Source organism: Carassius gibelio, chromosome A12 (genome assembly GCF_023724105.1).
Source record: "Carassius gibelio isolate Cgi1373 ecotype wild population from Czech Republic chromosome A12, carGib1.2-hapl.c, whole genome shotgun sequence".
Classification (NCBI taxonomy): domain Eukaryota; kingdom Metazoa; phylum Chordata; class Actinopteri; order Cypriniformes; family Cyprinidae; genus Carassius; species Carassius gibelio.
The window spans coordinates 12,740,220-12,767,261 of record NC_068382.1 but is presented as its reverse complement, the minus strand read 5'-3'; the positions used below and the strand labels follow the sequence as shown (position 1 = coordinate 12,767,261).

The window sequence follows — 27,042 nt, the reverse complement described above, 5'->3', positions numbered from 1 at the left end:
GAACTGTTTTTAAATATGCCAACATTGTGGCTTCATCTTTAAATAAGCAGGATTTGGTGGATGCACAGTTCCACAGGGGGAACCGCAGTTCATCAAATAAGATCCATGTGGCACGATTTTTATCGGATCAAAGCCATGTTGAGCACAGGCTTCTTGAAATTTAACTGCAGCTGCTGTATCAAGAGCTGGTATCGCCCAGGAGCGCTGGGAGCCCAAGAAAAGGGCAAAAGCATGACCTCCTATGGTCACACTTGATTTAACTGCATTCCATATTCTTCCTTAAACATATTATTGTAAAAGTGATATGTGTTCAGCACAAACACTGTATTTAGAATAAAACATCTTTGATCACCTGATATTGAGACATGAGCGCCTATGTATTTTTTCTTTGGCTTTATCTTCCTTCTCCATGCCATTTTTTCTTCTCTGCTGCTGCCATCTGATGGTTCTGCAACAGAATGTTCTAACTCCTTTGTTTCAGTTACCTCCGTCTTTCTTTTCTTCTCGCCTTTTTTTACTTTTTATTTTTATTTTCGTGCGGCCATATTTTTCTGAGTCAAGAATAAACACGTGGTTAGACATTCTTGTTCAAACACCGTAAAAAATAAACTATACTCATGAAAACACCACTAATGATAATTTGTACTTATGAAAACATTACTAACGATGAAGCAAAAACTGGAGAGCAAATGTTTTTTTCTAACACACTAATAATACTTTAAATTTAAGGGCAGGACATTTGTGATCTGACATAAAGCACATATTTCAAACAATATGTGATACTTAAAGTTTACAGACTTCGAACTTGGATCCGGGGACACCCAAGGGACCAAAATAATAATAAAAAATTAAAATAGAAAAATTAATTAATTAAATAAATAAATAAAAAATGACATTCTTATTATTTCATTCTGTGTTCTAAAACATAACTGATTAATCGATCAATTTTATACAGTGGTTAGACGAAAGATTAAATAAGTATTTTTTTTTCCAAATAACATATTTGTCTTTAATAGCTTTATAACAATGTCAGCATAAAAAAACTATTATTTAAATGTGAAAACGTACTTAAAAAAAAAAAACACTGCACGTAACCATTATCTAAAATAACGTGAGATTTGAAAATGAGGTAACGTTATTAGTCTTCATCCTGCAGACCGAGGTAGCGTACTTTATGCGCAACTGAACAACCACACAAAAAGTACAATGCCTCAAAATAAACATTAATTTTTTTTTACTATTATAGAAATGGCCAATTTAGGAGTTATTGGACTTTTAATATTGAAGGTCAAAAATCTCCCTCGGCTGCCCCCCTTCCGTCAGATCTGTCCAGACACACACATTCACACACACCGAGCAGTAAAATGGTCGACCGTCAACCGACTGACTTCACAGCGCTTTAAACACAGATTCCGCCTCTTTCGTTTACATTATCGTATTTCATATTTAAAAACTATAGAAGGAGTGGTTCCACGACTAGCTATTAGATTTTGATGGAGTATTGTATTTCACGTTGCCTCAAAACCCAGAAATTCGCACTTAAGCACTTTAGCTGTAGCTAGAAGACTAGCTGCGGTGTATGTATTAATTCCTGAGGTAAGTGCTTTGTTTTAAAGAGCGAATCATTTAGAATGTTGTTTATTACTAATGACAATACCATGCTTTTGAAAACCCGAAGTAGAGTGAAAGCATTTACGTGTTGTTCAGTTTTTCCTCGTCGACATCTGCTAGCCACTAGCTTGGTTTTGCTAGTTAAATTAGCCAACCAGCTAGTTAGCATCCGTCTGGCTGCAACTTTAGCTTTCCGCTGGTCGTAAAACATACTTGTGCTTATTTAATATCTTGCTACTTAATCTGGACAATGTTTGCATTAAATTAAATCTAATATGTGGGGGCTTTGTGGTTTTGGTGTGCAGTGTATCCAAACTCATAGTCCTGGCTCACTATTGCTTTCAGTATTTGACCAAATACATTTTTGTGCATGTCTGGTGTTGACAGTTGCTTACGTTAAGTTACCCTTTAGATTTTTCTCGTGATCCATATGTAAATAATCGGCGGCTTCACGGGGAATTTAACAGAACTAACCTGAGATTTACGTTGCATATGTGTCAGTTTCTCTTGCTAACAAACAAGCTGATTCGGTAACATGCATCCGAGTTTGGCAGGACCACAGAAGCGTACGATTTAACTCACTTTTTCAGTTACTCCCGTTAAAACGCTAGTTTAAATATTTGATTTTGCACGAATCGTTCGAATAGACGTTTGGAATGTATTTAATATCATATGTTGCACCGAAGGAAATGGGCGGGTGAACGGAGCCCCTGTCCGACGATGCTGCTCTGCCAACTGCAGGCTCACAGACAGATAGCTGAGAGATTCTCCCATAACGAAGATCATTAATGATTTTAATCGGCACCCCTTTTAAAGCATGACACATGCAAACTCGGGTGCATACCGATGATGTTGCATATACAGTGATTTGTGTGATCATGATCATGTGTTTGGTGTCGCTGTTATGCATCAGTCCGTTAATTTTTTTCCCCAGATACTTAGTAATGCATAATCGGGTAAAAACAGGCCTATAAATTCCTGAGAAGGTTTTACAGTAAAGCATGTTTGTTTTGACAGAGACTGTTTTTAAACGGTATGATCATGTTTTTTTGTTGTTGTTTTTTTTTTTTTTTTTTTGTAGAAAGGAGCATCAGGAAAGGGAACAGCAGTTCATGGAAGACAAGAAAAGGAAAAAGGAAGATAAAAGGAAACGGGAAGCCTCACAGAAGGTAGTTATATTATGTAAAATATAATTGTGTTGGACCGTTACATTTTAGTAAATTGAAGGGGTCATACGATGCGATTTTCAATTTTTCCTTTCTCTTTGGAGTGTTACAAGCTCTTGGTGCATAAAGAAGATCTGTAAAGTTGCAAAGACTAAAGTGTCAAATCCAAAGAGATATTCTTTATAAAATTTAAGACTCGTCCACCCCTCCCTAAAACGGCTCATTCTAACACGCCCCCACATCTCTATGTCACTATGTGGGAAGATTTTCAAAACACCGCCCAGATGTTCAGGCAAAGATGGAAGGTGTACCTTTTATTCCCATTGTGAAAGCGAAACTACTTTGTTGGGCCTTCCGAAAGAGGACAATATCCGCTTCATCATGCCTGGAGCTGATACTTGCTTGTCACTAAAGAAATATATCACCTTTGCACTGTGGATCGCCGGAGCGGCTTTCACTGTGGATGAAGCGGAGTCCAGACCGGGGGCGTCACATGTGGTTGCCGCAATCCCAACGGATGCTTTCGTCATACAATCCACCGGCCGTGTTAATCTCAGGCCGGCCCATCTCTGCTCACTCGAACCAGCCTCCGCTCACTCTAGGCCGCAGTTCACTCCAGGCCTCCGGCCTCCGCTCACTCAAGGCCACGGTGTGTGGCACCGTTTTGTTGAGAAAGCTAAACTACATTGTTTGGCCTTCCAAAAGAGGACACGACTAGAAATCATGTTTATATCACGCTTATAATGGATTTTAGTCTCGTCGCTCCAGCCGTACAGAGCATCAAAATATGTTAAGGGGTGTAACTTTCCTTCACACGCTTGAGGTATTCGGCCAATAAAAACGCATTTGGATAGCTTGCAAATTAGAGCACACCTCGAATTTCAGACCGACGAGCCTTGTAAAAATCGATGCGTTTCAGAAGGCAGGGCATAGAGGAGAAACAGTACAGTATGTGAAAATATTGTTGTTTTTTTTTTAAACCTTAAACTGCATACATTTCATTAGCAGCATAACATTTCTTTTTAGCAGCATCATATGAACCCTTTAATGCACACCCTTTGTTGGTCATACTGTGTAGGTGCGCATTCATTTTAAATATTCTGTAGTCACTTTTTCAGCATATGTCTGTAGGATTGATTTATTGTCTTGTTAATAGTTTGAAAGTCATCCAAGCCTCGGTTACTAATTTGTCAAAGTGTTATTTTAGAACTAGAGATACTAAAAGTGAAATCTAAAATTCAAATTTTGTCAAGTTCTATTTTTTTTATAATTTACTTGTTTTTTTCTCTTTATTTTGCTTTGGGTTGTGTGTAAAGGACTGTTGACACAAAGAACACTAACTTTATTAGCGTGCACACCAACAGACAATATTCTGAGCATGTGCTTCAGTTATGTTATCTTTGAATGATTCAGCTCAATGAAGTTTGGTGGATTCTGATTGGCTGTCAATGTTTCAGAATCATGCATCATGATATCTGTCATGAAGCACAAATCTGTGGAAGTAAAAAACTCAAGCATTGGCCTAGCAAACATTAGCCGCTTTTCCATTGTCGGGACAATGTGAGCCAGTGCTTTAAACGGGCCGGGTGGGGCTAATACCCTAGGACCTGAAGCACAAGGCCAAAATAGCACTGCATTTTGACCGTCAGGCCAGAAGCTCTGCTTTTCACTAAAACCCGCCCTTTACAAGCCTCTCAGGAACAACTTCACGCAACCCCATCATTTCACCAACAAAGACAAGTTATCAGAAAACAAATAATAATTAAGTCACTGGAACTAGCGCAATCACAAAACAAACATGATAAAAGAGGCTGTTTGTTTGCACTCTTTGTTAAATATCTAAGTTAATATTTTGTTCAATCCAAAAACATCAATGTTTTAGTATAATAAGTGATACATTGATAATAATGAAATAATTTATCAGGATTGAAAATGAGTCACACAGAAATAAAACATTATGAACATAGCCTGCTTATTCAGCCATCTGTTTCTGTTAAATTGTAGTCACGGTAGCCTATATACATCACATTTAGAAAGAATTATCATTAATATATTCTTATAAAAGCCCCCGAACAAAAAACATTAATATATTTTTATGACATAGGCCACGCTGAAATAAACTCTCGAGACAAGACTTATGACGGATAAAATATGTTACTAAATAAATAAAAAATTGTGATAGAGAATAAGAAGCTGGCATCTGATTTCTTCAAGCGTTCACATTTACCATGTTTACTATGGTAACATTAATGGCTAGCATGTATAGTCTTTTGCATCGCTTATAAATATTTCTACCTTGAGTGTTTTAACGGCAAACTCCGCCTTTGTTCATAACCACTCCTCTTGCCCTAGCTGGCCCACTTTGGCCCAAGGTTTTAGTCGGGGCAAAGAACCTGGGCAGTTGGCCTCGAGGAAGCACCAAGGAGGCACTATCAAGCACCGGACATGACATCGGAAACGCGACTGGCCCTGGCATGCACTAGCACGCCCGTTTTTGGCCCGACAGTGGAAACGCAGCTAGTGTTCTGTACTTTAAGTAGCCTACTTTAAATATGCATTGTCATCAATACTGACTCCTTTTCCCCTTGTTTCAGGTTGCAGAACAAAAAAATAAAGGTAACTAAAAAAAATTTTGTATTGTTAAAAGTTTTATAATAGTTTTTGCATTTTTTATGGATTTTTTCATCATTCATGTTTGTGCTGTGTACTAATATCCTGAAAGTAACATAGATAATGTGTAATTGTGCTGACAAATGAAAAGTGTGTCAACGTGTGAATGTGTGTAATCTATTTATTCTTTCCTTTACCTGAATGTAGCTTTTCTGCAGTTCTGCTCTCATTTGCTCCTAAATTTTCCACTACACAGTGCCAGAATTGACCAAGCCTCCATCTGCACAGTCTCCTGCCACCCCCAACTCAGCTTCCCCCAGCCCTGGCCCTGTCCCTTCTTCAACCCCATCCACTGCCACCCCGGCTGCTGGCGCTCTCCCTCAGGGTGGGAACAATGCTAAGCGGCCGGTGGTGGCCAACGGACAGCCCTCCCCCGGCACACAGAATTCTCAGCGCTACATGCCCCGTGAAGTGCCCCCTCGATTCCGTTGCCAGCAGGACCATAAAGTGCTACTGAAGAGGGGCCAGCCACCACTGTCCTCCATGCTGCTGGGGGGAGGCAACAGCGGGGGCGACAGCCCCAATGAAACAGTGGCTTCTGCATCAGGTAAGAATCATCAAGTGAATCATTTGACTAATGGAGAAAGTGTTTATAGTTAAATTGTCCATAGGTCAACCAAATCTTGATAATGAAAATGTTGCTAACTTAGCTCAAAACACAACATAAGGTGTTGTACTGTTTTGTATCAAATTTTTAAATACTCATTGTGTCCTGTATACTTACACACTGTAGTGTCACGCTGTAAGGGTTACATACGTTTTTGGAGAGATGTTTCAGCTTAAAGCAAAAATGAAAGTTCATAAAAAATTTATTCTTCTGTGAAACACTCTAAAGAAATTTTGATAAATATCTGTGTTTTTGTCAATACAGTAAAAGTCCAAAGTGTTGCGAGTCCAGTATTGTCTTGAAACCCCAGTGACTTAATTTTATCAACAAAAGCAGTTCTTCAAAATATCTTATTTTGTGTTTCACAGAAGTTATGCAGGTTTGGAATGGCATAGGTGAGTAAATAATGACAGAACATTTTGAGTAAATTAATTTGTTATATTGGTTTATTTGATACATGTAGGTTGTGTGTTATAAGGAAATAATCATGGAAGTTCATGGAGAGTTTGGCATTTTGTTTCCAGATCCAAGCGAGGGCCCTGTGGGTCCAGCTGCTCCCTCACTGCCCCATACGCCGTCATCCTCATCAATCGCTGCTTCTTCAAATTATGCAAATTCCATGTGGGGGACCAGCTCTGGCAGCCAACCCCTCTCTCAGGGCAGGGAAAAGGTGATAGTGGACCGGTCAGACCTGGAGGAATGGCCTAGTATTGCTGCTGGAGATGGGTCAAAGGTGATGGATACAACAGGTACCGGAGGTGCAGACAGTAGCGGAATTCTGAACTGCAGCACCTCATGGGGTGAGAGGCATCTCCAGCAGCAAGGAAAAGTTGTGGGAGGAGGAAATGGGAGGAAAGGAGTGAATTCTGGCAGCCCCTCCCCACCCGCATCCTCCGGTTCACCAAATGAATGTATGCAGTCTGGTAGTGTTTGGGCTTCATCCTCCCATGAACTCATAGGGGGGAATGCAGTAGCAGCAGGCTCATTGCCCCCAATATCCAAAGTTGCCCCTCTCTCAGTGAGCTCCGATAGCTCCCTTGGTGTTAGCTGTGGGATTCCAGGTGCCAATTTTACCCCTAATGCCAATCCCTCTGCTTGGCCAGCCCTGGGACAGGAAGGAGCTGGGACAGTTGCAACAGAGGGTGGGTCCTCTTCTCTCCAAAGCTCATCTTTGTCTGCCAGCAACCCTCTTTCTGTGAATCAAGCCTCTCATCAGCACCAACTTCACCAAATGCAATCCAGAGACAGAGAGCCACCCTGTGGAGAGTGGGGTGGTGCAGCACTGGAACCAGGAGCAGGACCAAAAAACACAGGGGTGGCAGAGGGGGCTGATATGGACTCTGGAAGCACAGGTGGAGCAGATGGCTCCACTTCCTCTTCCTCCTCTGCCAGCTCATCATTGTGGAAAGCTCAGCCTTTCCCTGCAATCTCCAAAACAGGTGCCTCAAGGACTGAATCTTGGGAGGATGGAGCAGGAGGGAGCTCTGTGTCTGCTGAAGGCGGGAAAGCCTGGGTTATTACCGGTCAGGATGATCGAGGTGATTTGACTGGGGCAAGTGCGTGGGGAACAGCAAGTGGGGGTCAGACCCCCGGAGTATCTCAGGGAGCGTGGGATGGGGACCATATGTTGGTTGGGGAGTGGGGGGCATCTAGTGGTGTTGGGAGGGTCAGCAATCCAGGTGGGAAGGACGGTTCGAGCAGTAACAGCAGCAGCAGCGGTAGTGCCGGTAAACCGACGACTTCCTCCTCCACACCTTCAACTATGACAAGAGCTTGGGACAATCAGAAAGGAGTTGGGGATGTGGGAGCAGGGGAATCAAGTGAGTGGGGAGGCCAGGGTAGCAGAGGTGGGGGAGGTACATCATCCTCCAGTGGTGGAGGAAACTCTAGAAGTGGCAATCAGCGCCATGGATACCACCGCTCTCATCAACCTCCCAACCCTGAAGTGGCCTTACAGAATCTGCTTAGCCGGTCTGATCTGGACCCCAGAGTGCTGTCCAACTCTGGTTGGGGTCAGAAGCAAATCCGGCAGAATGTGGCATGGGATTTGGAGGGAGGTGGCGGAGCAGCAGCACCAGGTGGAGCAGACTCCTCACCTACAATGAGTGCACCTGCCCACGCTCAACCGTACTCTGGTTCTTCTGGTACCACAACTACTGATCTATCTTCCTCCTCTCTGCTCCAAGGTGCAGCTCTGAATGCCAACTTAAACTCCAACTCCATCCTCGGGCCAGCCGCTGTTTCACATGGTGAAGTTTGGGATAACAGTAGTAGCAACACCAGTTCTTCTTTGCATGCCCGAGGCCCTCCACCCTCGGGTGTCAATATCCAAAACCCTGGCGTCTCACAATCTGTAGGTGGAGTAGGTAGTTCAGCTGGTGGACAAGGCAAGCCATCTGGGGGTTGGGGAGGGACTGCTTCATCAGAAGGCCAAGCGAAAAGTTGGGACAGCGAGGGACATGATTGGCGAGGACAAAGCTCCTCAGGTGGGTGGGGAAATTTCCAAACACAGGGTACTCCATCAACTGGAGGAAGTGGCTGGGGAGACATTCAAGAGGTTAAAGTAACAGACAGTTGGAAAGAAAAGAGACAGGGGGATGCAGGCAATTGGGGAACAAGAGGAAGCAGCGACTGGGTGGAGAATGAGCCCATATCATGCAGTGGGAGCTGGGGGGATGGGAAGAGTGGTGGAGGTACTAGTGGGGACTCAGAAGTGGGTACATGGGGTAATTGGGATGAGGAACCTGCAAGAGGGTCATGGGGAACTGGAGGTACAGGGGTGGGTAGAGAAATGGGTGGCAAATCTCACCAAGGCTGGGGTGGGAAGATGCACCCATCACAGATGCCAAACAGCCAGTCGGCCTCACAGAAAGGCCCGGCACAACAGCAGCAACAACAATCACAGCCTCAATCGTGTCAGTCAGTGGACACAGGGGCCATGCAAGGGGGCTGGGGAAGAGCAGCAGGTCCTTCAGCCCAGAGCCAAAGTTCAGGGTGGACTTCAGGGCCCATACCCAATATTTCCAGTAGCCCTATAGACAATTTAGAGCCTAGTGGTTGGGAGGAGCCTTCTCCACAGTCCATCAACAGGAAAATGGAGATTGATGATGGAACATCTGCTTGGGGTGACCCCAGCAGCTACAACAAAACTGTCAACTTGTGGGATAAGAACAATGCCCCATCTGGCCAGGCACAATCAGTGTCCCCTCAGCAAGGACCCCCAACCTTACAGCAGCAGCCACCTGGAAGAATGCTAACAGGCCTCGGGAATAGGGACATGAACCTTGCACATTCAACAAACAAGGGGCCAGTAGTAGGTAAGAATATATCCTTTCCTTTGAAGTCTCTATTTTAATGGGAATTCAATGCTGCTGCTTTTTAACCCTTTGCAATCATGAAAAATTGACACCTAAATCTAAAAGACCATAATTTTTAATTACCTCATGGTAGGTTTTTTTTTTTAGCATGGAATCATTGTCAGTGCAGCAGAAGCCCAAAATTGAACAGTTATTTGTTTGATATTTAAAGAATAAAGAGTATAGAGCTATGCTTATTAAAGCATTTGCTTTGTCAATCTCTTAGCTTCCTCTGGATGGGGAGGTAGTGGCTCTCCTTCCAGTCCATGTGTGGACAACGGAACTGCAGCCTGGGGTAAACCTACTGATGCACCCACTAGTTTGGGCAACCCCGATGACACCGGCAAGGCATCAAGTTGGGGGGACCCCTCTCCCAATCCAGTGAAATCTGGTGAGTCTGAATAATTTTGTGCTAGCACTAATGGAAATGTTTGAAATTAAACTGTTCCCAAATGTATTCATACTTCTGAAAATTTTAAAAGAATGTTTCTATTTTTACAGGTTCAAAGTCTATGCAAGATGGTTGGGGTGAAGGAGAGGGCTCAGTCAGTGCTTCACGTCACTCCAGCTGGGATGAGGAGGAAGAGAGTGGTTGTGTATGGAATAGCACTGGTTCCCAAGGCAGTAGCTCATCCTACAACTCTGGAGGCTGGGGAGCCAAGAAGGGCAACAAGGTATGCCAATGGTCAGGCTAGGGCCTATATTTATGCAAATTTGAAATAGAAGTTACTCCTGGTTAGTAGTTACTGAGATTTCTGTCTAATTTTCTTCAGGGTTCCTTGAAGGGTGCGGGAGACTCTTGGATGAACCCAATGACAAGACAGTTTTCAAACATGGGAATTCTGGTAAGAAATGATAAACGATTTGTCTTAGAGAACATAGTTTTGGGAAAAACATTTCATTAATGTAATGCACTGATATGGAATTTACCCTATTTTTTAAAATGCTATTACAACAGTGAGCTGTAATTCCATCAGTAGCTTTAATAAGCATTGTATTTTTTCTAGATATAGGCAAATAGTATATTGCTCACTGATACATCATCACCTTTGTTAACGTGTTTGGGTAAAGTTTGGTCTATGAGGTTTACCAATTCAGTAATTTGTTAATAGGGAGAGGACCACAGTGGTCGTTCTTTGGATCTGGCCCCTGGTCCTCCGCAGGACAAAAAGATGGAAGCAGAGAAGCGTGGCATGGGCTTAAATGAGTACAATGGAGAGATGCGTAAAGGAGGACGTGGAGGGGGAGCAGGATCAGTCTTCCGTTCACCTGGTTCCAAAGAGGTGGGGGCATGTGAACCTGGGTCTTACTATGACAAGGTATTTGCATCTCCTTATGTGTCTGAAAATGGTAATCTGAACCTCAGCTGTCACTGTGATTTAACTGTGTGTTTTTGAAACTTTTGTCCTTTTTCTTTAGACGAGTGGTCAGTTGTTTAGTAGCGGAGGTGGGATGGCACAAGCCAGGCACCAACCAGGGGTACCTCCTATCAACCCATCAGTACGAGCGCAAGTGCCTCATCAGTTCCTGTCACCGCAGGTACTTGATAATACTGTATATATAATATTACTTCAGTAAGTTGCAAAAATGTTATGTTGACTGACAAGTTGTTTTAGAGGCAGACATTTTGTTGAGGTTTTCACATTTTTACATCTTCCACGTACTGTGCACTGATTATGAAAAATAGGATTTCACATTGTCTTTAAGATAAATTCCTATTAACCACAGAAATGCAGTTGGCTGAACTGTAAGTCAGATGTGAACTTGGTAATAAGATTAACTCATTTCTGCTGAAGGTGCCAGGCTCTGTGCTGAAGCAGATGCCTCCTCCCAGTGGAGGTGTTGGGGGTGTTGGGGGAGGCATCTTTCCTCCACAGCACATTGCCATGCTCAGCAGCATATATCCCCATCATATTCAGTTCCAACTGGTGGGTAATTCCATGTTGCATGCTCAGTACATTGTCTTTGCAGGCCAGATTTAATACACTCGCTACAGTTCTGTTTGGTTTTCTTTTAACCCTGTGAGTCGTGCTTTCTTGCAGGCCTGCCAGCTGCTACTTCAACAGCAACCACAGCAACAACAACAACAGCAGCTGCTGCAGAACCAGCGCAAGTTCCCCCCAAACATACGTCAACAGGCAGACCCACAACAAGTACCGTTTTCACCTCTTTTTTGCTTGACTACTATTGAACTGTTAAAGCTGCTGCAATGTGAATGTTTCCTGATGATTCTACAGTGGTCAAGTGCTCTCAGTAAATTTTGAAGCTGGCAGGAAAAGAGTTTTACATATTAACATTCTTTGTACTGGTTTCATATTACAGAATTTACATTTAATGGCTTGATCTAGCATAACCCTCTATTTAAAATGCCTTATAAGGCCAAACAAAGGCACTTTCTCGGACCTGTAGCACCGAGGACAAAATAGTGCTGCGTTTCCACCGTTGGCCCAGAAGCTCTGCTGCTCTTCACTAAAACCTGCCCTTTACACGCCTCTCAGGAACAACATCATGCAACCCCATCACTTCACAAACAAAGACAAGCGAAGCGAAATTCTCGAGACGAGACTTATGACAGATAATATACGTTACTAAATTAATACACGATTGTGATGAATAAAAAGCTGACGTCTGATTTTTTTCAAGCGGTCGCATTTACCATGTTTACTATGATAACATTATTGCCTTGTGTTTATAGTCTTTTGCATCGCTTATAAATATTTCTTGTATGGTGATTATAATCCACATCGGATCAAGTTATTTCAAACACTCACTGTGCACTAAAACTGACATACATACTTTTATGTACAGGTGCTTCTCAGTAAATTAGAATGTCCAGGAAAAGTTTATTTATTTCAGTAATTCAACTCATGTATTAAATAAATTCAGTGCACACAGACTGAATTAAATTGAGATGATTTTAGCTCACATTTAACCAAAACCCACCAATTCACGATCTCAACAAATTATAATACTTCATAAAACCAATAATAAAAAAAAAAAATTTAGTGAATTGTTGGCCTTCTGGAAAGTGTGTTCATTTACTGTACATGTACTCAATACTTGGTAGGGGCCCCTTTTGCTTTAATTACTGCCTCAAGTCGGCATGGCATGGAGTTGATCAGTTTGTGGCACTGCTAAAGTGGTATGGAAGCCCATGTTTCTTTGACCATGGCCTTCAGCTCATCTGCATTGTTTGGTCTCTTGTTTCTCATCTTCCTCCTGACAATAACCCATCGATGGGGGTTCAGGTCTGGTGAGTTTGCTGGCCAGTTAAGCACACCAACACCATGGTCATTGTAAACATTTCTTTGTAAACGGGTGCAGTGACTTTTCAAAAAACACAATGGACCAACACCAGCGGATGACATTGCACCCCAAATCATCACAGACTGTGGAAACTTAACACTGAACTTCAAGCAACTTGGGCTACGAGCTTCCCCACCCTTCCTCCAGACTCTAGGACCTTGGTTTCCAAATGAAATACAAAACTTGCTCTCATCTAAAAAAAGGACTTTGGCCCACTGGGCAACAGTCCATTTCTTCTTCTCCTTAGCCCAGGTAAGACACCTCTGGCCTTGTCTGTGGTTCAGGAGTGACTTAACAAGAGGAATACGACAACTGTAGCCAAATTCCTTGACACATCTCTATGCCTTGACCCCAGCCTCAGTCCATTACTTGTGAAGTTCTCTAAATTTCTTGAATCCATTTTGCCTAATCCTCGTAAGGCTGCAGTTCTCTCGGTTGGTCGGCATGTTTTTCTTCCACAATTTTTAGTTCCCTTCAACCTTCTGTTAACATGCTTGGATACAGCACTCTGAACAGCCAGTTTATGGCAATTCATTTTTGTGACTTACACTGCTTGTGAAAGGTGTCAATGAATGTCAGAAACCATTTTGAAGGCTTAGGAAACCTTTGCATGTATATATATATATATGTATGTGTGTATGAATTACTCAATATATGTGTAGATGTGCCACATAGCACAACAAATAGAAAGGATGCAGTTTGTATGAGAATATGGGTTCCTGTAGAATTGCATCTGTTATATTGAATCATGTTTGTTTTTCCCCAGCTTGCTAGAATCATGGCTGTTCTCCAGCAGCAGAGACAACAGCAGCAGCATATGGGAGGTACAGGAGGCAGCTCCAAACTCTCTCCTTCTCACCTTGGTGGTAGTGGCCCAAAGATGCCAATGTCAGACACCCTCACACACCCTGGCTTGGCAGGATCTGTGGCAGACCTGCATCAAAAAACACAAGGAAATTATTCTGGTGAGTCTGTTTTTAATTTAAAGAGACACATGAGGGTTGTTATACATGTTGAGAACTTGATGTAGTAGTGTTTTTATAACATGTCATCTGTCCTTTTCTGTGTCCTGAAGGGTTTGGGCCTGGAGTGAGCCTCTCTGGTCTGGAATTGGGTCCCATGGTTGGTGGCCCAGCTGGGCTTAAAGACAATGTGGGGCAGCAGTCTCGTTTCAAGTGGATGATGGAAGGTCATTCCCCAGCCCCGTCACCTCCTGATAGCACTCTCCATAAAAATGGTGCAGTACTTTTTTTTTGTGACACCTATGAGTTTGGGTTATACAGAGATGTGTGAAATCTACTGGTACAAGTTTGACAGTTACTCTGTCTCCTGTTTCTTTGATATATAGGTCCCATCGCTGCTCCCCTCAAAATGAGAGGTGGTTCCCCATACTCCCAGTATGAGATGCTGGGAGGTGAGAGTTTGGGTGTGCCTTCACAAGGGCCGTCAGATCACTGGCACAGAAGTCCTGGAAACAAGATGGGCGCCAAGACTGGCACATCCAGCTGGCCTCCAGGTAAACAGTGATGCACATCTGAGCATTTTCATCTTCGTCACATGTGAATATATCTGTTAAGAATTGAAATGATTTTCGCTTCAGAGTTCCAGCCAGGAGTGCCTTGGAAAGGAATTCAGAGCGTGGACCCTGAATCTGATCCTTACATGACCCCTGGAAGTATGCTGGGCTCATCAATGTCAAGCCTGAACGACAACGAGCACCAGTTGCTAAGAGACAACACAGGTACAGCTCCCTTCACTTAATGGTTTAGAATGGTTAGTACATGTTTAATTAGTTAGTGGTTGCGTCCTTTTTGTTTTATGAATCATATGAATCACCTTTTGAAAAGATTTTCTAAGATCATAAGAGTTTTGGATTAAATCAGGTTTGTTCAAACATTTGACTGGTGTTTTATGACATTGATTTCTTCTTTCAAAAGTAGTTCCTCTGCCACAAACATACACAGTGGACTAGGCTTTGAATTTAAATGTCATTTACCTAGTCATGTAAATGGTAACAAGCAAGTCTTGTCTTTTGCATGTGTTTGCATAGAATCAAATCCCTCCTTCAACACCTTGCTGCCTTCACCTGGTGCCTGGCCCTACAGTGCCTCAGAGAGCCCCCTCAACAATGCACACAACCAAGGTAACAACTAAGCTCTCTTCTCACTAGATGTTGCTTTTTTTCATTCGATTTGATTTCAGAAAGACACAAGACTTAATTTTTTTGTGCACTTAACTGAATTGTGTCATTTCTCCCTAGTATTAATACTGTGAATATATTTTGCTGTATTCTTGCTCTCACAGCTAAGTACACAGACTACAAGCCCAGCTGGCCACTTGAGCCAATAGGACACAACAAACATTGGAAGACCAATCGCAACAGCTCTTATATGTCACGCCCACCTCCTGGACTGACCCACCAGAAACAGCCCTCCGTTTCTCCTTGGTCAGGAGGAGGCCCACGAATGGGTAGAGGCTGGGGTGGCTCTGGAGGCGGCCAAGAAAACCGATTTGGGCCTGGTAATACAGCATCTTATAAGCCGTAAAACTTTATTGAAAATTACAGGTGTTAAAATGAAACACTATTTAGACATTCACTGAAGTAAATTCAACTTGTTTTAACTTTTAATAAAGGATTAGATCATAGTCTCACTCTTTATCTGTGCAGGTTCTGCGTGGAGTGATGGAGGAGCCTCTAAGGGGAGCTGCTGGCTGGTGTTGAGTAATCTTACCCCTCAGGTATCTGTTATGACTTATGTTTTTGTTTTTTTTATTTCGATTTTCTATGAGTTCTCTAATTTCGTTGCAATGATTTGTATCATTTGTTCTCTGCAGATTGATGGCTCCACTTTGAGGACTATCTGTATGCAGCATGGTCCGCTTTTGACCTTTCACCTCGGTTTGACTCAAGGCAGTGCTCTGATTCGCTACAGTACACGCCAAGAAGCAGCCAAAGCTCAGAGCGCACTTCACATGTAAGTGTCTGTAAATCTATATCCTGACCCAAATCCATTTTTCACATTTTAGCACCCTCTCAAAGCTCGCTCTCACATCAGAATAAAACATAAAAAAGGTCATTTTGTAAGCATTTAAAATAAATAATATTGTGATTTGCTGATATAGGCAAGAAAGTTATTGTGAGCTGTAACGTTGCAGTTGTGCGAAATAATTATGCTGTGAGAAATAATGTCATTATTACGAAAAACATAGGTGCAATTATGTGAAATAAGTAAATTGCGAGACATAACATTACAGTTTTGAGAAATAGAAAACTTAGAATTATTCAAGATCAAGAATTATTTACACTGTGAAATAAAGTTGCAAGTTGGAGAACAGACGGGCACAGTTATGAGTAAAGTGACGTGAGATGCGTACTCACAATTGTGAGAAATAGTCACAATTACAAAATACAGTGGCTCAACTGCAAGAAATAGCTACATGGTGTGATACATATTGTGTCAGTTGTGAGAAAGTTATTAGACACAATGTTGCAATTGCAATTAAATTACAATGTGAAGTTACCTATTTGAATATATATTGTTTTAGTCTGTGGCAGAAATGGGCTTCCATACCTTGTAGAGGTCTTCCTAACTGTAATCTCTGAAAATTCCTTCCAGGTGTGTTTTAGGTAACACCACAATCCTTGCCGAGTTTGTGAGTGAGGAAGAGGTTGCTCGCTATTTTGCACATTCCCAGACTGGAGCTGGCGGAAGCGGCAGTGGAGGCAGCGGAGCCGGTGGTGTGGCTGACTCCGGGCAGGCAGGCGTGACGGGGTCATCGGGGGCCGGGGCTGTGGGTACCATCAGCGCTGGGAGTGGCGAGCGAGAACGGGCTGGAGTAGGAAGTTTGACGTCAGGAGGAAGCAACAACGGCGGCGGAACCGGGCCCTCTGGATCTTCCTGGCAGAGTTTGGAAGGTACGGGCAGCTCCCCTGACCCAGCCTCTGCCCAGGGAGCAGGCCTAAGTATTTTCGCCCAGTGGAGCAGCAATGGTGCTGGTGGCGGCGTGGGAGGCAACACGGGCGGCGTTGATCCTGGCAGGGCGGGGTTGTGGGGCGGCATGACTCCAGGGTACACAAGCAGCAGTCTGTGGGGGTCTCCAGCCATGGAAGATCGGCACCAGATGAGCAGCCCTGCAGCGCTGCTGCCTGGAGACCTGCTGGGAGGAGGTGCAGACTCTATCTGACTGATGCAGCCACTTACAGACAAATACACATGCAGCAACACACACACACATATACATACAACAGATATATAAATATAACAGCTATCCTCCTATATTAGCACAGATGCAGGAATATAGGAACATTAATCAGAATACAGGCAATTTGTGTACATGCCCTTTGTCACTCAGATGGGCGCATAATGCATAGATATACATCCAAGTATTTAGTATACATTCGTAACACCTATGTAGACGAGATTTAAAGGTAAGCACTCGAACATCTGATGCAGGTAAACACTGCTGCATTATGAAACCTAGCAAAATGCATTAATACAAAATGATACAGATGACACTGGTTACAAATCTACACACACTGTCATTTTTACCTAAGCAGTGTTTCGAGCTCCCCATAATCTGATCTTCTTCACAACATGGAGCATGGAGGAGCAGTGTGTGGTAGTAAATCAGTACGGATACACGTGTACACGCACACAAACACATCCCATTTCTTCTTCTCCTTAAATGAAGACTTCAGCAAGACTTGAACAGGACATGCAAACAGTTGGACTTAAATGCTGACTCAACTGGATGAATCCTAAACCTTGAGGTCATAAAGATCACACACGCATACTGAGACGCTCTCACTCAAGCGTGCACTGTAAAGGTAAAACCAGACAAAAAAAAGGACAAAAATATGCATCATAAAATGTTCGTTGAACGCTCTCATTGTTAGGCTCCATTTTCATGCAGACTGAAATTACTCAAACACTGTTCTGATGTCTGACAAACTGTATCTCATTGTCTTTTTTTTTTGTTTTAAATGGTGAAATCCAGAATTTTCGTTTTTGTTTCCCAAACGCTGACCTCGTTTTTCTTTTTCTTAATTGAGTATGTTGTCATAATGATGATCACTTGGATGTTACTTAGCTGTACAAGGTGCCCTTTCTGCCTTTGCATGCATGAGTGAAGTCCCAGGTAATGGAGGCGACGTTCTTTTGTGAGGCATCGATGAATGTGTGACAGCCAGAGATTAACAAGCGTGGTGTATTTACAAAGATCAGTGCTGGATTAGGGCAGTGAGTAAATGTATGAGTGACAGCTTATTTCAGGTGTTTGATGTCTATGTGTGCATGATACGTATGCAGGTGTGGCTGACTGTGTGTGTGAGTGTAGACGGCAAGTTCAAGAACATTGGCACTAATGAATATTTCTTAAGTTGTGGTTTTAGCAGCCTTTTTTTTGTTTTATATATTGTCTGAATTGCAATAATTATAATAAAGAAAATGATTTTTTTAGAACATGCAACCAACTGAAGGCATTCATACTGAAACATGAAACATGCCAAAACTTATTGTACCAAGCTGAGCTGGATGGGTGTTTTAGGAACACTTAAAAGTTACCAGTTGTTTATTTTTGTTGTCGTGTACCATTATAAATTAAGGCGGGCTTTATCACTCGTGTTCAGGTTTTTTGTTTCTGATTTTACAAAAGAAATTAATTAAAAAAGAAAAAAAAAAAGAAGACGATTAATAAAGGTTGAATTTCATTTTGTTGTCAATTGTGTGTATTTTCCTTTAATCCATGATTTAGGTGTGATACTTCTGTTTAACATTCTCACAGCTAGAATCCACTCTTATAATATTACAGGTTTGTAAGGGTCGTTTTTGTTTTACAACCTGTTTAAATGGATGAACTTGCTTATTAGGGCATTGTTATATAGTTAGGCCAGTCTTACTCAACCTTTGTGACTCATGGGCCCCCATTGTCCACAAAAAAGCATCATGAATTTTCCAGATTATTGTATTTATTTTTTTCTGAATAATGATAAGGACTTATTTTTTACTCAATATCTACCTGATGAAATATCTTCAAGCTTGACATAACAAAAATAGATATTATTTCTAATTATTTATAAATGTACATGATCTTACAGTTCTAGAATATCCATATCTAGGTTGTCCAAGACAATAAGGACACTGGTTATTCAAAGAAAATAGAAAAGGGTCTGAATTAAAATAATATAATGATTGCTCTTCATTAATAGTTTAATCTTTTTAATGATTTTAAGTCATTTTGAGACTGGTTTTAACTGTCATCAATGTTTAAGGGTTTATGTTGCAATAATAACTGACTGTACATTAGCCCAGTTATTACACGGCCATCTACCAAATAAGCAAATATATAAAATATTACCTTTTTTTATTTTTAAATAAGTAAAAAAATACAAATACGTACTTAAAACAAGTATTAAAATAAGGTACTAAGAGTAAGGGTAATCAAAATCAGTTTCTTAAACAGCAATAATTGTATATTTTTAAATATATTTTTTAATATATATATATATTTTTTGAAATATATAAGATTTGTATAAGACTGTTTCGTTGATTAAACGGAAGCGTTGTGGTTTGTCGCTTGCGTGCTGTGTTTAGCATCAGTGTGCGGATGGAAGAGAGGCTGCGTGCGCACGTCATGCGCGCGGCCCCTTGAAGTGATCCGGGTCCTTTCGCTAGTTTGTGAATGACATCATTTCTGTGAGAAGTGCGCTGGGATACAAACAAGGGAGGCTACTTCTCGCTAGCCCGCTAATGCAAGTAGGTCAATACGTGCGCTGAGATATGAAATCAAGGATTTAAAAATCAGAGGAGGAAAGCAGTGGTTAGAATTACATTTGTGATGAGACGTTTACAATTACGCTTGCACTCTTCGCTGTCCAGGGTCCTGTCTCACGAGCGCAAGCCTGTCGACCAGCCTCACTTTACCACCATCCTCACGTTAGGTAAGAAAGATGTTCATGCTTTAAGGTCATATCAGGACACGAGTCTTTAGGGTTCTTTCAGCTGTCCTGAATAAATGTAAATGTCAACACCACGAACAGTTCGTGAAATCTCGGGATCAACATGGTCTTGGGTGCGGCTGCTACAAAATTGTCTGAAAACCGCTGAAGACATAACTTACCTCTTGTTTGATACGCCACAAAACACTCACGACAATGGGTCATTTTGACTAGATTCCTAATTCTAAAGCATAAATCTTGCACATTGATAATCGCGATGGTGCATAAGATGAAATATTAACCTGTTCGTTGCAAGTTCGTAGGAATTGAACAGCAACTGTGTTCGGATCACATCACATGACTCAGATGTCAGATGTTGTATGCATGACTGCCAGTGCTGACTGCATGTCCAATTTTTTGTTCTTATTTTTATATCTGAAATGTGAATTATATCTGAGCTGTGTATATCAGTGCGCATCCTAGTCACATCTGCTGTGTGCTGAAATGCAGACCTGTAACTGTTTGAGACTAATGCATATGATCTAAATCATGTTAATATTTTTGTAGGACTCTAAGGCTGCTTTTAGGGAAGGAATCATGGAGTTACGTGTTGGGAGTAAATACCGTCTTGGCCGAAAGATTGGAAGTGGCTCCTTTGGTGATATTTACCTGGGTAAAAAGTATATTATTTAGACAAATTGGCTACTGATGTAGATTGCATGGAAGTGTTGTGTCCTGATGTTGTTTAAAAAACTTGCAGGTGCAAACATCACATCAGGAGAGGAGGTAGCCATTAAACTGGAGAGTGTGAAGACTAAACATCCACAGTTACATATTGAGAGCAAGTTCTATAAGATGATGCAAGGTGGAGGTGAGAACTGATTTCCTTTCGTTTTCTTTTTGATGGTGCGAATGGGTTTCTAGACATGTCTCTTCAATCTTCTTTCAACATTAGTGGGTATTCCCTCAATCAAATGGTGTGGTGCTGAAGGGGACTATAATGTCATGGTGATGGAACTCCTGGGTCCAAGCTTGGAAGACCTGTTCAACTTCTGCTCAAGGAAATTCACACTTAAAACAGTCCTGCTGCTGGCAGACCAGATGGTAATTGCATTGAATGTATATAAACAGAATCTTAAAGAAAAAAGTAATATTATCGCTCATACTTAGGATGAAATTTTTTTTGCTACAGACACGACCCTTTGTGTCTTACTGAGGGGAGTCTTGTATTACATTTGTAAGTGATAATACCTGGGGGAGAAAATGGGCAAATATTCTATACATTTATATTGAAAGAGGGACTTGAGCCATATCTAGGGATCAGAACATCATAAAAACTTGTAAACAACCACATAGCGACATGCTCAAAACTCCAAATATAGTAATGCCTTTGCTACCATCTTCAATAAACCTAGGGTAATAAATGCAAGTTTTTACTATATAAAAAGACTATATAAAATGTATATAGGTTTATATTAAGTTATATAGTTATTTATTATCATTTGAATAGCCTGGCTGCAGAATATTCATAAGAAAAGCAATATAAAACCTCCTCAATAAATCAGATTGTAAATATGTAGTGCTAAAACATAATTTTAATCCAGTTTAAATGAAATAAATGAAAATAGATAAAGATTTTATACATTTGAGACAATTCTTTTAAATTTGTTTTATGTTTATTCTTTCCAGATTAGCCGAATCGAGTACATCCATTCCAAGAACTTCATTCACAGAGACATTAAACCTGATAATTTTCTGATGGGGCTTGGCAAGAAGGGAAACCTGGTCTATATCATAGATTTTGGCTTGGCCAAGAAGTATCGTGACGCCCGCACACATCAGCACATCCCGTATCGTGAGAATAAGAACTTGACTGGCACTGCCCGCTATGCCTCCATTAACACTCATTTGGGCATTGGTAAGGGCACCAGAGGGCCACTGAAATGCATCCTGTTGGTAAAAATGGACTCTTTATTTTGGGTTATTCTAAATGTCCCTTCTGTTTCCACAGAGCAATCTCGACGGGATGATCTTGAGTCGCTTGGCTATGTTCTTATGTATTTTAACTTGGGTTCTCTGCCTTGGCAAGGCCTTAAAGCAGCCACTAAAAGACAAAAGTACGAGCGAATCAGTGAGAAAAAGATGTCAACGCCCATTGAGGTTCTTTGCAAGGGCTATCCATGTGAGTTGATGTGATTTGAACAGCTCGAAAATCATTTGAAATAAAATTTCTCATTTAAATAGTTTTTTTTTCCACACATTATCTCCAGCCGAATTTTCAACCTACATGAACATCTGCCGCTCTCTCCGGTTTGATGACAAACCTGACTACTCCTACTTGAGACAGCTGTTCAGGAATCTTTTCCACAGACAGGGATTTTCATACGACTATGTGTTTGACTGGAACATGCTGAAATTTGTATGTTTTTAAAAAACATTTTGCATTATTTATTGCAGTACAGTTCAAATGTGCATTATACTATATATATATATATATATATATATATATATATATATATAATGCATATATAGTATAATTAAATTGCTCACTTTGTGGGTTTTTCTGACTGTGTCAGGGCTCCAGCAGGACAGCAGAGGATAAAGAGAAAGAGAAAGAGCAGAGGGGAGAGGGGGAGGAGAGGGATGAGAGGACCGGAGGTGCACCGCCGGGTTCTGCAGCTCGTGCTTTGCCTTCTGGCCCCAACCTCCCGGCCCCTAACAGGGTGCGCAATGGCCCGGACCCCGCCAGCTCAACACCTGCCTCCCGTGTGCCACAGTCTGGTGAGTCTGAGGATGACTGGGACCGGAGGTGTTATTGATGTCTGTTCTATTTATGAGCAGGTTATTTATGAAGTATGTGGTGTCTCTTTCTTCTGAAACCGCATTCTCCTGACCTTCTGTGCTGTTGGTTATTGAAATCAGCACTTACAACTTACCTGTCAATTTGTCTTTTTCAAGGAAACGCATCTCCAAGAGCAGGCCGAGGAGCTGAGCGGGAAAGAAGAGTGTGTTTACGGCTGCACCGCGGTGCTCCTGCCAATGCCTCCCCTGACCTCCCTCTCCGTCACGATCAGATCCGCATCACTCCTCCACAGGTTTCCATTCACATACTGGTTCTTTGCTTCATTCCCTGATATTTGCTTTTGTTCTGACCTTTCTTTGTCCCTCTCACACAGGTCAGCGTTCCATTCGAACACATGGGGAAATGAGCTCTGCAAGCTCTCTGTCATTTACTGTTTTTAGGAGGTTAGTGATTTTTTTTGTGTGGATCTTTTCGTTTATCCACAAATGCATTGAAATGCAGATCATACTCATAATGACTTCTAACATATACAATACACCTCTTCTGTGATGTGCATGTTTTAAATTTCTGAATTGTAAAATTAATCTGGATATTTCTGAGCATTATGTTATGTCAGGGAGATATAACTGTCCTGATATCATAATAAAGAAAAAAAGCATTATGTTTTTTATGGCACAATCTCTTATTATTTCTTTAAAATATCAGTAAAGCAGTTATAATTTAATTATATAAATATAAAAAACATAAAACAGGAAATGACATCAGAGAGATGACCCCTGCATTGTTTGTCAAGTTCAATATGTCTATCAATGTGGCATTTTATGATGGTAAGAATAGGGTTAGGGACGATTCATTCAAGTTGTAAAATGTGATACGATACAACCCCCTAAAAGCTTTGATATTTATGACTTAATAATTCATGATTAAATATTAATTAACGATGCATTTTGATCAAAAGTGACAGTAAAGACATACAGTATATAATGTTACAGAAGTTTGATTTCAGATTCTGTTCTTTTGAACTTACTATTCAAATATATATATATATTTTTTTAAGTATCACGGTTTCCACAAAATATTTAGAAGCACAGCTGTCTTCAACATTGATAATAATATGATTTTTTTTTTTTTTGCGCACCAAGACAGTAAATAGAATAATTTCTGAAGGATCATATGACACTGAAGACTAGAGTAATAGTTGCTGAAAATTAAGCTTTCCCAGGAATAAATTACATTTATTAATATTTCACTATATAACTGTATTTGTGATAAAAAAAAATGGGCTTCTTTCAAAAACATCTACAAATCTCCCAATTTCCAATGATAGTATATGTTAGATTTTTCTTCATCTTGAACCTGCTTATTTGACTCCGCTACTATTACTGCATAATAAATAGGTCTCAGTATTTGAAAAGTACATTTTTCCCAACACTCTAATATAATTAACTTGTAACTAAATCGTTTACATTTGCTTCATTTTGCAGGAATACAACAGACAACTCCCCTAAAGCATTTATATTCATCTTTCTATGTAAAACGGGAGTGTGAGAGAGGCAAGAAGCAGAAAGAAAGGAACCACATTTTTGTAAAGGACAAAGTGCCCCCCCATCTTCACGCACTGCAGGTTATTGCCGTTGGAATGAGACATCGAAGATCACAAGCCTCAAGGCTCAAACAGTGGAAGTGGAAAAGAGAATTGTTACCTGTGGCCTGAAGAAGGTTCTGGTTGTTCTCTGTTTTGTCTGAAATGCTGAGAAAAAGATGGACTTGCTTGTTGGACTGTAAAGTAAAAATGTAATATTGATAGAGTGTAATAAATGTATCCCTTGCACAAAAAGTGTTGTATGTTGACACCAGGGGCGTGTCTAGGGGGAGGCTGGGGGAGGCAGTGCCTCCCCTAGGATAAGCCCTGCCTCCCTGAGAAACGGACTGTCCCTCTGATGATAAATAAACATTTAAAAGTTGATTGTTTTGTGCATATTTTTCCATCAGTAGCAGATGAGTCTGACCCAACAAAAATTCAGTTTGGCGCTGTTTGATAGTGCGCGCGCGCTTCAGGCTTACGGGCTCAGAAAAAGTGCATCATGTGAGAATAGAACGCCAATGAAATGTTTACCTGGCGGCGTGTCCACAAGGGTGGCACAAATGAGCTTTGCCACTCCAGTTGCCACCCCAAAACGGCGTATGGGATCGAAGTGCATTGAGAGCGGAACATCGTGATTTTGACTGAAACAGGGTTTTTTGAAAGTCAGAAATTCTGCGACTACGACTTTGAGGTCCAACGCTAAAGTGCCCTCGCGGTCCGGTCTCCCCCCTGTCCCAAATTTCTGCCGAGGGTAGTATATTAATATTTTTGGTTGTGGACGATAAAAATGTATCCACGATCTGCTTTTGAAGAAATATTGTTGCATTGCCATTGTGCCGCAGCGCACATTCTATCAGCTGCAGTTCTGGCGCCACGGAATTATTATAATACATTAACATAAGCGTTAACTCAGCGGTAGAGTTACTCAAACAGGATACTGCACTTATTTACAATTTTTTTGCATCTGCTTTAAATCCTTACTGCTTATTTAAAAGTTTCATTCGTGTGGTTTTCTGACGTTCGGTTCTTCTAAGCACAATCAAAGTGCGGCACGAAAACGAAAAAGCCCTTCAAACTGTGCCTAATTTCTAAGTTATGTTTTGTGCTAATACTGTCGAAACACACAAGGTTTATGTATAGACTAAGTTGGATATGTCTAAAATGAAAGTAAACAACTGAAAGAGGATGCATGTCTGTATGCATGCAGGTCTTAAAGGGACAGTAGGCTACATGCTGCCGTGTGAATTAAAGGGATAGTTCACCCTAAAATTTTATTTCTGTCATTGTTCATACATTGGACATATTGTCCAAAACCTATATTAACTTCTTTCTTGTGCTGAACACAAAAGAAGATATTTTGTAGAAACCAAATGGTTTCTGGTTCACATTGACTTTGATAGTAGTAAAACATACTCTGGAAGTCACTGTGAACCAGCAACTGTTTGGTTTTCTTCAAAATAATGCTTATGTTTAGCAGAAGAAAAAGAAACTCATTCATGTTTTTTCTTCACTATTAAAATGTTTGGGTGAATTATTCCTTTAATGTTAATAAAACCCCAAACCCACAGAGAAAAATCACTCAATACTCTTGACTGAAAAAAATTATAATAATAATACAGTTGCTTTAATAGGAATCAGTGTATATAGTGTTTTATTTTTATATTTGTTCATTAATTTTTTTTAATGCTCCTGCTAAATACATCTCTTGTACCTGAAAATAAAACACTTTAATTGTATAATATCTGTATTTTTAATGTGTATCTTTGTTCTCCTTTTTTAATAACAAAGATAAAATAATTACAAAGATTTTTATCTTCACCCATGCACTGTGGCCTAAATATCCACCATAATTTTTCATATTTTGTTACCTTAAAATGCTTTATAATAGGGAAATTAGTTTGGCTGTGATGCTCAAACAGCTTGCAAAATAGAAAAACCAACATGACAAAGAATCAGGATAAAATCATGATTTCAAAAAAAAACAAAAAAAAACAAAAAAAAAACAGACTTATTAGATTTGTATTATATCACCCACCCCCTGAGGGAGAACAAACCCATACAGACTCCACACCCCTGTAAAATAATAATAACATTTGCCTATGTCAAACACCACTAATAATAAATAAAATTAAATAAACAAATAAAATAAAAATAAAACCATATTTAAAAATAGTTATGTTACTTCTGCTAATGAGATCATAAATTAAATTCTTATAGTTTCACAAAAAGATCTTTTATTTCAACTCTCTAAGTCTCCTTACCCCCTGTAGCCTAATATGTTATCTTTTATCTAGGCCTACATGTTTACATTTATTCATTTAGTAGACACCTTTATCCAAAGCCACTTACAACCAGAGAATACCATTCAAATACTGTTCTCATACTGTTCAAATGAGCATATGCATTTTTTTTTTTTTACCTGGGGCCGCATTCACAAAGAAACTTAGAGGCTAACTGGCGAATTTATGGAAGCACATACATCTGGAACAGCTTAGAAGAAACAAATTTATTTACCTCTTGTCTATACAAACATGACTTCAGATTCATTTTAAAAAGCCTACTCGTGTAGCAAGTCTTCTCACAAGCAAACACCTGTCACTCATCATCAGGCAATCACCGTGATCTGTTCTATATATGAATCTGTGAATAATAATAATAATATCATCATCATATTATTAATGTTGACCGGGTTTAATTAACTTTTATGTGACAGCCCTATAGTCTAATAGGGGCCCTGTACCTATCTCTGGGTTCCTGGCTTAGAAAAATATATGCACTAAAACAGATTGTGTGTAGTAGGCTATAGATTATTTTGCGCCGATTTTTTCAGTTGTTTATGTTGCCCCCCCAAAAAAGCCAAATGCCCCCCCAAACATGACATCCTGGTAACCCCTCTGGTTGACACCTTACTGATGTATGAGGGTTCGTGGAACCATCTTTTCCAGGTTGTATTAATTACGCTAAAGGTAAGAATTTCCAAGAATGTTGTTTCCAGTCAAAC

At 40.7% G+C, this 27,042-nt stretch overlaps 2 protein-coding genes across 3 annotated transcripts; both read left to right on the top strand.

Annotated features, from left to right (window-relative positions):
• The first annotated feature begins 1,308 nt into the window (after nt 1-1,308).
• LOC128025176 (trinucleotide repeat-containing gene 6B protein) lies at nt 1,309-18,438 on the top strand. Of its 2 annotated transcripts, XM_052611229.1 has the most exons (22): nt 1,313-1,596; nt 2,693-2,780; nt 5,372-5,393; nt 5,644-5,994; nt 6,423-6,449; nt 6,579-9,371; nt 9,637-9,801; nt 9,912-10,084; nt 10,184-10,255; nt 10,523-10,729; nt 10,830-10,949; nt 11,207-11,338; nt 11,453-11,563; nt 13,483-13,681; nt 13,792-13,953; nt 14,065-14,232; nt 14,317-14,457; nt 14,767-14,859; nt 15,021-15,236; nt 15,385-15,455; nt 15,552-15,691; nt 16,334-18,438. In XM_052611229.1, the coding sequence occupies exons 2-22, from the start codon at nt 2,724-2,726 to the stop codon at nt 16,899-16,901; spliced, it is 5,988 nt and encodes a 1,995-aa protein (XP_052467189.1). In that variant the 5' UTR covers nt 1,313-1,596; nt 2,693-2,723; the 3' UTR covers nt 16,902-18,438. The 2 variants fall into 2 exon arrangements, with proteins under 2 accessions (XP_052467190.1, XP_052467189.1); XM_052611230.1 differs by lacking the exon at nt 6,423-6,449 and having other exon boundaries at nt 1,309-1,596.
• Nucleotides 18,439-19,369: 931 nt separating this feature from the next.
• On the top strand, nt 19,370-24,293 carry LOC128025177 (casein kinase I-like). The gene is made up of 12 exons (XM_052611232.1): nt 19,370-19,471; nt 19,595-19,656; nt 20,221-20,326; nt 20,414-20,524; nt 20,609-20,757; nt 21,343-21,571; nt 21,665-21,835; nt 21,924-22,072; nt 22,230-22,434; nt 22,612-22,748; nt 22,830-22,899; nt 23,941-24,293. The coding sequence occupies exons 3-11, from the start codon at nt 20,251-20,253 to the stop codon at nt 22,860-22,862; spliced, it is 1,260 nt and encodes a 419-aa protein (XP_052467192.1). The 5' UTR covers nt 19,370-19,471; nt 19,595-19,656; nt 20,221-20,250; the 3' UTR covers nt 22,863-22,899; nt 23,941-24,293.
• The last annotated feature ends 2,749 nt before the right edge of the window (nt 24,294-27,042 follow it).